The 13851-nt window shown below is 39.8% G+C and overlaps 1 protein-coding gene across 7 annotated transcripts in view; it reads left to right on the forward strand.

Moving 5' to 3' along the window:
• Positions 1-13851, forward strand: part of NBEA (neurobeachin) — a 575138-nt gene that overhangs the window by 373124 nt on the left and 188163 nt on the right. For all 7 annotated transcript variants that reach the window (XM_075851713.1, XM_075851718.1, XM_075851715.1 and 4 more), the window contains one exon: positions 3136-3260. In XM_075851713.1, the coding sequence (XP_075707828.1) occupies positions 3136-3260 (125 nt within the window). The remainder of the gene's footprint in view (positions 1-3135; positions 3261-13851) is intronic.

Raw genomic sequence — 13851 nt, forward strand, 5'->3', positions numbered from 1 at the left:
ATAGTCGATGCAAATGACAGTCTGTATAATCTTCAAGCCATCGTTGGCGTATAATGCAAATTTTATTGAACAAATCTCCTAATGATAACAGATTTTTTTTTTAGAAGTAAAAAACTCAAAATGCCCTGTTTCAAATTATTATGCACAACAGAGATCAAAACATGTTAAAGGTTGTAAAGAGAACTAAAATGGTAATTTGTTGAATTTGCAGCATCAGGAGGTCATATTTACAGAAATCAAAAGCTCTTTCAATCAAAAAAAACTTAGCAGGCCAAGTTACATGTTAACATAGGACCGCTTCTTTGATATCACCTTCACAATTCTTGCATCCATTGAATTTGTGAGTATTTGGACAGTTTCTGCTTGAATATCTTTGCAGGATGTCAGAATAGCCTCCCAGAGCTTCTGTTTTGATGTGAACTGCCTCCCACCCTCATAGATATTTTGCTTGAGGATGCTCCAAAGGTTCTGAATAGGGTTGAAGTCAGGGGAACATGGGGGCCACACCATGAGTTTCTCTCCTTTTATGCCCATATCAGCCAATTACACAGAGGTATTCTGTGCAGCACGAGATGGTGCATTGTCATGCGTGAAGATAATTGTGCTACGGAAGGCACGGTTCTTCTTTTTGTTCCACGGAAGAAAGTGGTCAGTCATAAACTCTATGTACTTTGCAGAGGTCATTTTCACACTGTCAGGGACCCTAAAGGGGCCTACCAGCTCTCTTCCCATGACTCCACCATCTCCTTGCTGACGTTGCAGCCTTGTTGGGACATGGTGGCCATTCACCAACCATCCACTACTCCATCCATCTGGACCATCCAGGGTTGCACGGCACTCATCAGTAAACAACACGGTTTGAAAATTAGTCTTCATGTATTTCTGAGCCCACTGCAACCGTTTCTGCTTGTGAGCATGGTTTAGGGGTGGCCGAATAATATCTTTATCCACACTTGCAAACCTCTGGAGGATCCTACACCTTGAGGTTCGCGGGACTCCAGAGGCACCAGCGGCTTCAAATACCTGTTTGCTGCTTTGCAATGGCATCTTAGCAGCTGCTCTCCTAATCCTATTAATTTGTCTGGCAGAAACCTTCCTCATTATGCCTTTATCTGAACGAACCCGTCTGTGCTCTGAATCAGCCACAAATCTTTTCACAGTACGATGATCACGCTTAAGTTTTCTTGAAATATCCAATGTTTTCATACCTTGTCCAAGGTATTGCACTATTTCACGCTTTTCGGCAGCAGAGAGATCTTTTTTCTTTCCCATATTGCTTGAAACCTGTGGCCTTAATAATGTGGAACGTCCTTCTTAAGTAGTTTCCCTTTGATTGGGCACACCTGGCAAACTAATTATCAGAGGTGTCTGAGATTGATTACAATGATCCAAAGAGCCCTAAGGGTATGTTCACACGGCCAAATTTCAGACGTATACGAGGCGTATTTTGCCTCGTTTTACATCTGGAAATACGTCTCAAATACGTCGGCAAACATCTGCCCATTCATTTGAATGGGTTTGCCGACGTACTGTGCAGACGACCTGTTATTTACGCGTCGTCGTTTGACAGCTGTCAAACGACGACGCGTAAAAATACAGCCTCGTCAAAAGAAGTGCAGGACACTTCTTTGGACGTTTTTGGAGCTGTTTTCTCATAGACTCCAATGAAAACAGCTCCAAAAACGGACGTAAAAAACGCAGCGAAAACGGCGTGAAAACGCCGCGAAAAATGTGAGTTGGTAAAAAAACGTCTGAAAAACAGGGTCTGTTTTCCCTTGAAAACAGCTCTGGATTTTCAGACGTTTTTGTTGACTACGTGTGAACATACCCTAAGACACAATACCATCCATGAGTTTAATTGAAAAACTAATAATTAAATGTTTATGACCCTTAAATCCAATGTGCATAATAATTTGGATCACGGTGTATGTGTGTGTGTGTGTGTGTGTATATATATATGTATGTATATGTATTTATATATGTGTATATATATATATGTGTATACGGTTATAATTCCTTGCATTAATCAAAATCATTCCTGGCCAGGTAGTTTTTAAACTGTATTCTATTATTGTATACGGACCTTTGTGGGAATTGGCTCGCAAAATCTCCTTTCTCTTCTTTCTACAAATAAAATAATATTTTTATACTATATTATTTATAAATAAATTTATTTACCCTATATTTATATTTGAATTTCTTTACCCAGATGAGTGCTTGTAATGTCTTGGATAGTTTTTTGGTTTATTGTTTTTGGTTTAGTTACTAGGACGGCACCGTGTGGCACCTTAGCCACAATATTCTGGGTTTTTTGGATATCTTTTATTCTACCTCTTGATAAATATATATATGTGTGTGTGTGTGTGTGTATGTATGTATATATCTATATATATATATATGTGTGTTTGTGTATAAATAGAAAAAAAACTTTGGGGGCTGTCAAAGCGCAAGAAGACAAAAACGAACAACTCTCGTCCTCAACGCTAAAATTGTCTGTGCTCTTATGGGGTTAAAGGGGTAGCCTCGACACAGAAAAACCCTTTCTTATGGGAGCCGCCAGGAAATATAGTATTGCATGGTGGCCATCCAGATGAATGGCTGTCCATACAAAACATGGAACACTAGCATTTGCCAAAGTGAGGGGGAGTCCAAAGTGGTGGGCTTCCCCCTTTTATAAAGTTCGTTAGCCCTGTCACAACATATGGGCAGTGGCAGTTACCAGAAATATTCTTGTTTATATCAAGAGCCTGAAAACCTGTACAGACCTAATACTTTGAATACAGTTTGCTATAGTGGAGGTGAGCTGGGCCGTCACCCAGCAGCAGTAGTAGCGGGATAGGGAAGGGTTGATGATTGGGCCGCTGAACTACAAATCCATATACAGTATGCACGTCCGCATACTCGGGTGTGTATATGTTCATTTAAAGGGTTGGGACACCAAACTGAATCTAGCATCATCCCTGCCATGGAGAATAATGGGTTCCCTGTAAGTAATATTAGAAGATAAGTGCCACAGTGTCCTTAATCCCACCACATGTTGGATTTGGAGAGTCGATTGCAACAACCTTGTAATTGTCTCGTGTTGCAGCAACACAAGTAACATCTTGCTAACTTTATCATATCTTTTATTTTTAGTCAACTCCATGACTTCTGGAGACTGGATTATTGGGAAGACGACTTACGAAGGAGAAGACGCTTTGTACGCAATGCATTTGGTTCAACTCATTCAGATGCCAGATTAAAGGCTGCCATTGAATACGGTCAGTATGATGATCCATGCTCTCAGTCACCATATTAAGTTAGCTTTGTGTGCGCTGAGTGATTTTTTCCATACTGCTTGGATTTAGTTTATAAAACTAGACAAACACAACTATTTTGTACTTTCTTATTCGCTCCGGTTCACTTTTCAAAAAGCAGATGTGCAGATGTGTTTGTCTTTTTGAAGTTTGGACACATGGAGATCAGTCTATGAAACGTTACATTGACCCTTTTCCGCTTCTTTGCGTCTTTTACACTGATGCTATTTCTATTCCTCTTGGTGATACTAATGAGTTGAATAATTTATGAGCTTGTCATGTGAAAAGGATTTGGTGCAGTTTTGATGTACTTTCAGCGTCTGGTGCTGGAATGTGATTAATAAAAGAGCTAGAGGCAGAGGGTTTTTTTTCATGGCAATTAATTCTCATTAATCTATTTTGTTCATACACATTTTTGCGCCTTTAAAGTACATTTTGTCCTTTCTGTAGTTTGTATATATTCCCTCTAAAGTCATTTTAGGATATGAATAGGATTTTCTCCAACTGACCTATCCTTGTCAATATTGTGGACTATTATGTGTCTTATTTAATTGTCTCCACTCCTTGGTCATATCAGCAAGTATATATGGAAAATGCCTGATAGATGATACCATGAAGGGTTATCCACTTTTTTGACAATCGCTTTTTGTTAGGTGGGGCCCCCGACAGTACCCTGATCACAGGGTGTCCCACCTTGCTGAAACCCACCAGAGATCTACTGTAATGTGCAGCAGGTGTCCAATTTCCCTGCAGCACCACCACAGGGGAAATAAAGAATTACATAGTGCCCATTGAAATCAATGGGCTATCCCTGTAACACATGGACATGCTGGTTCCTCCAGAGCAGGAGACACTCTTTGCAGCTGCTTTCCGCTCCATCTAATTAATGGAACACCCGAATGTTGGATTCCCCTCCATTAACTTAGAATTCCCTAAAAGCGTATTGAGGGAAACTTAGTTTTCTGCATTATAACTTTTATTGGTGCTTTGGACAACGTCTCCCCTTATTTTGTACTAGTTTTGATAAATCTCCACTAACGGGTTTCATCTGTTAAAACTGTCTTACCTGCATGTGCATTACAGTCCCTCTGCACTATAAAGATCTCAGAGTCTGAAGATGCATGATACTTGGAGAAGTGTCATGGCCCCTTTGTTCTAGTGATCACAGGGCATAAAGACCCAACAATGACATCTCCTGACATCTCATAATTTGGTCTTGTCGCCCAAAGAAAGTCCAATTTTTTTTCCCAGTGCAATTTACAAAATGGAAAATGGACTCTTGTTGCTACGTGTAACATGGCCACTGGGATGGTTTTGCTTACATATGAGGCCCTCTTACTAAATCTGACTTTTATTTGTTTTTTTCAAGAGAAAGACACATGTATAATAAAATGCCATTAAACTGGCATCCACAGAACCAACAGAGACTGGATTAAAGGATTTTGCACATATAATATACATACAGTTACATATAAAGAATATGAATCGGTAGTGTGATGTATATAGTACATCTATCAGCCATATTCGTAAAAACACTTATTACACTTATTCCACAATTAAATGGAAAACCTATACTTGCACATTAGTCATGAATGTGGGGTGACTGCTTTTGTTTTGTCACACAGACAGCTACCCAAATTACATTTTAATAGGTCTGTAACTGTACTGGGCAATTGACCGGAACCAGTGTTTCCCAAAATCACTGCTTGCCAGTATTTTGTGTTATTCTAGTCAATGAACTTACTCATGAATGCTCTTTAAAACGTCCATATGGTTCTTAAATTTGATTATCTTCCTTATAACGTCTCTATATTGTCAAGCTCCTGTATAATGTACATACATAACTAAGAATTTTGCTTCTACAGGTCGATTAGACCACACCGTTGATCTGTGTCCTTCTAAAAGAACTTTCTTATAAATTAAAAAATATATATTTTATTTTTTTAAGTGGCCAGTCATGTATATCTAGTGTAGACATCTATGATTGGTTGGGGCACATCCTAATATTTTGGTAAACTTGAGATTTTTGAAGAATGTGCCTTCCAAATGGAATGAGTAGATCTAGAAAAGTCTGGGGAAATGTTATTCATAATGACACCTAATATTAATAAAATAATTGTTAAGCCTAATCTATTAGGCCTTGAAAGAGGTTGTTTGATTTAGAAAAACATTTTCAAACGCCATAGGAAAGGAAATATAGTAGAGGATTATCCTTTATTCAAGACCTTCATCTATTAGCCGGACAATAATCTACTCTCATCCTAGAGGACCCAGCACGTCTGTGCATTACTCAAGATCCCATTGATTTTAACTGGAAATGTATAATGCTTTATTTTGCCTGTGGTGGCATTACAGGGGAATTGTACTCTTGCTGACAGGTTCCCCCACAGCTGATCACTGCGGTTCTGCATCAGGACACTTTGTGATCTGCTTTAACAAAAAAGGATTGGGACAACCTCTTTAAAGGGAATGTGTCCGTTTTTATGTTAGAACATTTTTTTTTTAAAAACATCACCAAAATTCTTATGTTATTATCTATATTAAAAAAGAATCCTATAATCTTGCAGTTTTCACTTTGGCCACTGAGCTGCACAATAGACTGACACTTCCTGCTCTGTAGAGATCACATCTAAGCAGCTCAGGCAAATTGGCCGCCCCCTTAATCATTTACAGAAAATAGAATACAAAAAATAGAAACAGATTACAAAAATCAATATGTTTCACTATCTGGTTTTTAAAAAATATTGGAGATACTTTAGTCCTGCTTGGTGGCTTTTGCGTAGAAATATGGATTCTCCTGATTTCAGATCTGTAAGTTCTTCTTCTTCTTTGAATTCCTGGCAATTGCAAATCTATTAATTTAGCATTGTAAAGGATATTCCAGTACATTCCCAGGACCTGTATTTCATCTCAGAAGGGGCAGTAACATATAAAAGATAATGTAGAAGGTAGAATAGAAAATGGGTAATTAGATTATACCCTTTATGCTAAAATTAGGCATTAAACCATTGTAATCTTCACCAACATAAATGATAAATTGTTTTTCTAATCTTTTTTTTCTCCTCTCTCTCCTCCTTCCCGCCGGTGTGCTGGCTTGTCAGGTGTCACTTTTTGTGATCAAACTGCACACGTTGAAATATTAATGCATGAACCTAGTCTGCCGCTTGTTAAAGGCGTCAGTTTAAGTAAGTCTGAAGGTGCATTTCAGGAGAGGGCACGCGGCCCTGGTCTGGCACAAACATTGAATAAGGATGACAAATTTAATCAGTTATTTTTTGCCAGGTAGTAGAAAGATACTGCAGGGGCCGCAGCTGACAGGATTTCCAGAGAGCAGCTTTGTGACCTTCAAGAATAAACCCTTTCCTTACAACGAGTACAGACCTAAATGATTATTGATGGTAAACTCCGAAAACTGCGCTGATACAGTCTGAAGTACACCGCGCATCAGCGATGTGTCCGTCCGAGCATGGTGGCCTGTGATTTACCTGTGAAGTCTTCCAGCAACGATGGGTTGACCAGCTATTTTTACCTTGATGGATTTCAAGTACATTTAATTTTTTTTCTAAAATGACTAGCAGAATATCGCTACAGCTACAACTAGGTGCAAGTAGAATAAGAATATATGGCGTATGAAACTTCAGTCATTTATGAATGCATTATGCCTCGTAGCAAGAATGAACATAATGGCTTTAGTAACATAGGTATCATCTAATCACTCCATTCGTTATGCGTCTAAAACGTATCGTACAATTTTGTGCTATTCTGGAGCCGGGTATACACGTCCATTAAATAATGCGTATATAATAATGTTTTATATGCAGATTTTGTTGCCGATTAAGTCACGGATTTCACACATTGTATTGCCATGGATGAAATCCACGGGAGAAATCCATAACCGATGGGGCGTGCTGCGGATTTTAAAATCCCTTGCGGAGAGGGGGCTCCGCTTGATTTCATCTCCTTTACTACTGAATGTCCAAAACTTGTGCAGGACTCCCCTCCCCAGAGGAACTGCATTTTTGGCAAAAAAAAACAAAGGAGTGGAGAACTGTCCCAAGGGTCATGGAAAGGGGTGTAGATGGGGAAACAAAGACCAAGGCCTTAAGTCCAGGGTGTAAAAACTTTCCACCGAAATGGGAGGCCGTTATTGGGCTCCATCTATTTTTTGGTCACGTCTGGCATTATATTTATGAGTATGATCTCATCATTTTTAATTCTGTATATTATAATCATAGAACCTTATCTAAAGAAAAAAGATGAAATATTGGGGCTTCAGATTTTACACATTACATTACTTTCTGATTTTCAAGCTATTTTCTGTAATATTGATTCAAAAATCACTGTCTTTTTATAGAAAATATCTGCGGTCAGCTGCAGCGGTGCCAATACTTAATGCACCGCCTTATTAGCAGTCCTGTCAGTTTGGAGAACACTCCATTTCCCGTGCTTTTCGTAATAACCTTTCTTGTGTTACGCAGAGGTAACTCCCATAATCGGAGTATATTGTCAGCCCTCCCCTAACTGGGCAAGCATGAAATGAAAAGCTTGTTAATATTGATCCCCTTTTTCCTTCAGTGTGTCCTTGATGTCTTTTGGCTGTGAGCGGCAGCTACTGGGCCTGTATGTCCACTTTCACAGTGATAAATGCAGACCCTTCATTGCAGTAACTACGCGGCCCGGTATTGATGTAATAAAGTAGGTTCTAATTGAGTAGCTACAAAACCAATCTGCTCATTGCCACTCTTTGTATCTCGGGTAATATGTACTGTGTTCCACATTAGTGCTCCCAGATCTATTTCTTTTGGGCTTAAACTAGTTATTGATTGTAATCTGCCTACATCAGATAAAATACAACGTGGGCCGTCTTTTAGGTTTGATTTTTTTTCTTCGACGGGCATCAAAACCAAGCAATTCAAAATTTAGATTCTGTAAACTATAGATTTATGAAATCTTCTGGAACTTCCCTCAGTGCTCCATTTAGTTTCTGTTCTCTCCATGACACATTTTCCCCCACACTTGTGGGAAGCCATACAGTATTACCCTTTCCAACACAAGTGCCAGTTGTCGCATACACAAAGCTCCTCTCAGGGCAGCAACAACTAAAAATAGCAATTAAAAATGATGTATTGTGTGAGCGAAGTATAATACAAACTATTTCCATCAATTCCACAATTTTCAAGTAGAATCTAATCACATTAATGATCACCAGCATTTCACCTATTAAACCAGCAATACCTGGTGGTAGTGGGTGAAAAATAATTTCCATATAACCTATAATTGTCTTCTTAGTCGGCTCTGTAGCTTTAGTATTCAGTTTTTTTTAGTGTTCCCACACCGTATGCAAATGAGCATAAAAGAGTCAAATCTTCGTTTGAAAAGAGTCAAATCCTCATCCCTCAAGTCTTTCAGAGTTTCCCCCGCCTCCTTACCTTTGATTGACAGCTCCTCGCCTTCCCCCAGCACACAAAATCCTGCGCTTGTGCATTGATGTCCTAGTCAGGTGTGTGCGTACAACAGGACACCGAATTATTACGATAAAAGCTGCAAAATGTTTGCAGACCGTTATGTACAGTTGGAGGAGGAGTTTAGGAGAGCGGATAACGGTAATGGACTTTTGATAGCAGCGGCCAGCAAGGGATACGTAAAGTTCAATAGGTGAAATGCTGGTGACAGGTTCCCTTTAAGGCCTCATGTACGCGCAGAGCTGTATGGCGGCACATAGAGTACCTTGCGGCTCCGTACTATGGAGCTACAGGGACTCTGTTTGCTTTTGTATGGTGCCCTGTGCAGTGCTTTATGTAAGAGATATTCCCTAATGTCTTGGTAACACGGCAATCTCTTCTTTTTTTTCCATTGGATTTATACATATTTCAACAAATGGCGGAGCACTGCGTCCCTGCAGCTCTGTAAGTCTCTGTATTCCTCCATATGAAATCAGAGGCATAATAGGGCCTATCAAGGGAGTTGTACAGGCCAGTAAGATGACCGCATGCATGAGGCCTTAAAGGGGTTTCCCGGACTTTTATATTGATGACCTATTCTTAGCATAAATCATCAATATCAGATTGGCGGGAGTCTGACGTCCAGCACCTTCCAACGATCAGCTGACTGAAGAGGCCACGGCTGCAAACGCGACAACCCCTTCATAGTTTACCAGGCACAGAGTTGTCTATTGATTTGCATAATAACGGCCTACATATATATATATATATATATATATATATATATATATATATATATATATATATATATATATAAGCAAATAAAGCGCAAAAGCATTTCTCTTTGAAAAAACTCAAAAGTGTAATGTATAAACTGAAGAAATGTTTCAGATTTCACTTTACTGAACTAATATTTAGTGGCATAACCATTGTGTTTGAGATCTTGACATCTGTGTTGCACGGAGTCGACCAACTTCTGGCTCCTCTAAACAGGTATTCCAGTCCTGGAAGATTGGACGACATTCCACAGTTTTTCTGCATTTTTGGGTTTTGTCTCGTAAACCGCGTTTTTTTTGTCACCCCACAAGTTCCCTATGGCATTAAGGTCAGGGGATTGGGCTGCCACTCCATTACCTCAATCCTGTTTGTCTGTAACCAAGATATTGTTCGCTTACTGGTGTATTTTGGGTCATTGTCGTGTTGAAGCACCCATTTCAAGGGCATTTCTTCTTCGGCATCGAGCAACATGATCTCCTCAAGTATTTTGATATATTCAGACTGATCCATGTCCCTTGTATGTGATAAATAGGCCGAACACCAGGGTATGAGAAACATCCCCATATCATGATTTTTGCAGCACCATGCTTTACTGTCTTCACAGCGGACTGTGGCTTGAATTCAGTGCTCGGGGGTCGTCTGACACTGTCTGCGGCCACTAGACTCAGAACAATTTTGCTTTCATCAGTCAACAAAATGTTGCGCAACTTCTCTTTTGGCCAGTCAGTGTGTTCCTTGGCAAATTTTAACCTATTCAGGGCGTCTTTTTTATGGTGCGTTCTTGCTGGTAACTTGGCTTCACTTAATGGTCTTCTGATTGTAGCAGTACTGACTGGTTACTTCAGATGATCTTTGATCTTTCTGGATGGGATCATTGGCTGAGCCTCTGCCATTTTGGCTATTCTTTGATCTATTCGGACAGTAGTTCCACGCTTCCTTCCGCGTCTTTCAGGTTTTGGTTGCCACTTCAAAGCATTTGAGGTTATTTTACCTGAGCAGTCTATAAATTGCCTCACTTCTTTTAGATGTTTTTCCCTCTCCGATCAACTTTTTAATCAAAGTAAGTTTTTCATCAGAACAATGTCTGGAAAAACCCATTCTCCCCAGTATTTCAGAAGGAAATTAACTATAACCAACATCTGCAACATTTGCCACCCTCCCACCTTAAATAAGGGCCAAAATTGACACCTGTTATTCCTCAGAATGAAGGACTTCACCAATTTAAACCCTCACTGCTATTTTTTTTTTTTTTGTCAAATCTCTTTTTATTCAATAATAGTACAAACAATTAAACAGAGAAAAAACCATGTGCAACATGGTACATTCCGTACTTATATTAGGTAGCTCTAACATGAATATTTAACATATTATAGAACCTAATCTTCCATGTCAAAGCACCACAGTTGCAGTGAAGAATTATGTAAAGACCTACAAACAATGGGGCAGTGGGGACGGGAGGGGTGGCGGGGGGTAAGGATACAGGAAAATACAGTTAGATATCTATTAAATCAGATCGGTCTCAATTTGCAATGAGTTCAGAATTATTTGCAGTGTGTTATCTAGTTAACATATATCAAATTAAATCAATTGGGATTTATATTCTATCCATGGGTTCCAAATACATAGAAATTGTGCGTGTTTGTGGTCCTGCCAGCTGGTCAACTTCTCAAGTCTACAGATCTGATGGACCTTATCGACCCATTGTGTTTTAGATGAAGTGGTCTGAAGCCAAAAGAGTGGGATTAAGTATTTGGCAGCAGCTATCAAATGAGTTGCTAGGTGTGATTTAGAGGGTTTGAAATCTGTAGAAGGTAATGCTAGGGCTATCAATTCTATAGAGAGTGGGATATTAGATTTGCATATCCTATTAATCTCAAGGTACACTTCCTTCCAGAAATCCTTGACCAGCGGGCAGTACCACCATATGTGAGACAGTGTTCCTGTGGAACTACAACATCTCCAACGTAGCTTAGAATCTGGCAAACCTAGATAAAACATACGTTCCGGCGTTTTATATCACCTTGTAAGTGGTTTATAATGACCCTCTTGCATTTTATTACACCTGGAGAACCCATGTGAATATCTCCGAATCCATTTTTTGTCTTGTTCAGTAAACTTCCTATTTAGTTCAGTTTCCCAAGACAATAGAAAGGTGGGAGTTGAGGGTGAACCACTACTAATTAATAAAGAGTACAGTTTGGATAATTTGCGTTTCGGCAGTGATTTTGCAAGAAGCAGCTTTTCAAGTTCACTAAGATCCCTAATCCCCTTCTGGGAGGAGAGGAAAGAAGTGCAAACATGTTGCACGTGATCAAGTTGAAGAAAGTTTAAAGGGTTAGGCGACACCAGAGTTCGGATCTTTGCATGGGAAGGTACTTTATTATCTTCCGGTAGGTCTGCAATGGTCACATTTTGGAATAATTTCCATATATCCCTCAGTGGAGAGTTTTTAGATTTGATAGTATAGGAAATGAAAGAGGCTGGCATTATCGGTGAAGAGGTCAAGTAAGTATGTGCTGAAGTTTTATAGGCATTCCAAACAGTGTGCCTTTTAGGAGAGGATTTGTATTGGATTTTAAGTCCCTATGGTCTGGCAGCCATAATAATCTCGAAGTCCTCCCCAAGAGCGGTCGTCTCTGCTGACGTGCACCAAGTTAATTCACCCGGTGATACCAAATCAAACCATCACTGCAGGTGCATGGGCTTATAGTAAACTTCCACATCTGGTAAGCACAACTTGTTTCTGTGATAGCATTTTGTAGGACAAACGTGGCCTATGCTGGTTCCATAAAAAGGACGAGAGGAGGCGTTTCACTATTAGAAAGAAACTTTTTAGTACGTGAATCGGGACCATGGACATCACATATGAGAGAGTCGGCAATATATATGTCTGTAAAAGGTTTTTCCATCCCATCCAGGACATAAAGGGTATGTGGTAAGAGGTAAGTTGTGTTGACCGTTTTTGTAAAAGTGGCTGATAAATCATTTTATAGAGGTCTTGTAGCTGACTGGGTATCTGAACTCCTAGGTATTTAATAGAGTGGGAAGGCCAGGAAATGGGAGAGTTTCTTCGTAGGTCATGCGCAACCGAAGATGAAAGGGATATATTAAGTATTTCAGATTTGCTGTAGTTTATTCTGAAGTTGGAGACCACTCCATATTTGTCAAAAATAGTTTGGAGCCTTGGCAGGGCTTGTCGTGGATTAGTGACCATTAGAAGCAGGTCTTCCGCAAAGGCAGCCACCAAATGGGTATGCTTCCCGATCTGCAGAACTTTAATAACCGTATCAGACCTAAATCTTTGTAAGAGTGCCTCCAAAGTCAGAACAAAGAGGGTGGGGGACAATGGGCAACCCTGTCTAGTTCCATTCATGATGGAGAAAGTGGGGGACAAAATGCCATTAACCCTTATCTGAGAATATGGGGCATTGTATAGCGAGAATATTGCCTTTATGAATTGCTGCGGAAAAAGAAACTTGTCAAGAACTAGTTTCATGAAGTCCCAAGCCACCCTATTGAATGCTTTTTCATCCTCTGTTCCCACTAGAATCAGGTGTGTTAGAGTGGTTAGCTTAGTGGCTAGAGTTCTACAATCTCATGGCGTTGTCTACTCTCCCTCCCCCTCACAAACCCCATCTGATCTGGGTTGACAAGTTTAGGTAAAAAGTTACCGATTCTAAGCGCTAGAAGTTTAGCCCATATCTTCAGATCTATGTTTAAATATATCGGTCTATAGCTAGCGCAAAGAGCAGCATCCTTACACTCCTTCGGTATTATGGTTATGTACACTTCTAAGGTTTGTCTTGAAAAAGGAGTGCCCTGTAAGAGTGCATTACACATTTGTGTGAGATGGTGCAGCAGAAGGTCCTGAAATTTTCTGTAATAGGCAATAGAAAAGCCATCTGGGCCATCTGGACCTGGGCTTTTACCCTGGGAGAAGGAAGAAAGTACACTTTCAACTTCCTCAATGGTTATTGGCTGCAGAAGCGTATCCGCTTCCTCTAAGGAGTGGATAGGTAAATCAATGGGCTCTAAAAATTTCAATATCTGGGAATCTCTCTGTTCGGAGTGAGAACTCTGCATATTCTCTGTTATATTATAAAGTGATGAATAGAATGAGGTGAATTCCCTCGCTATATCGGATGTGGAGGTGTACAAAGTGCCACTAGATCCCTTAATTCGGGAGTAAAGCAGACATGAGTTTCCCACCCTTGTCTCCATGGGCATATATCTTCTGTTTATAGTATAGTAAGTTTTTAGCAAATTTTTGGTTTAGCATATATTTCAGTTTCTCCCTTAAGGAGCGAAGTTCACTTTGAGCTGCCAATCGTTTATGA

Source organism: Rhinoderma darwinii, chromosome 2, assembly GCF_050947455.1.
Source record: "Rhinoderma darwinii isolate aRhiDar2 chromosome 2, aRhiDar2.hap1, whole genome shotgun sequence".
Taxonomy (NCBI): Eukaryota; Metazoa; Chordata; class Amphibia; order Anura; family Rhinodermatidae; genus Rhinoderma; species Rhinoderma darwinii.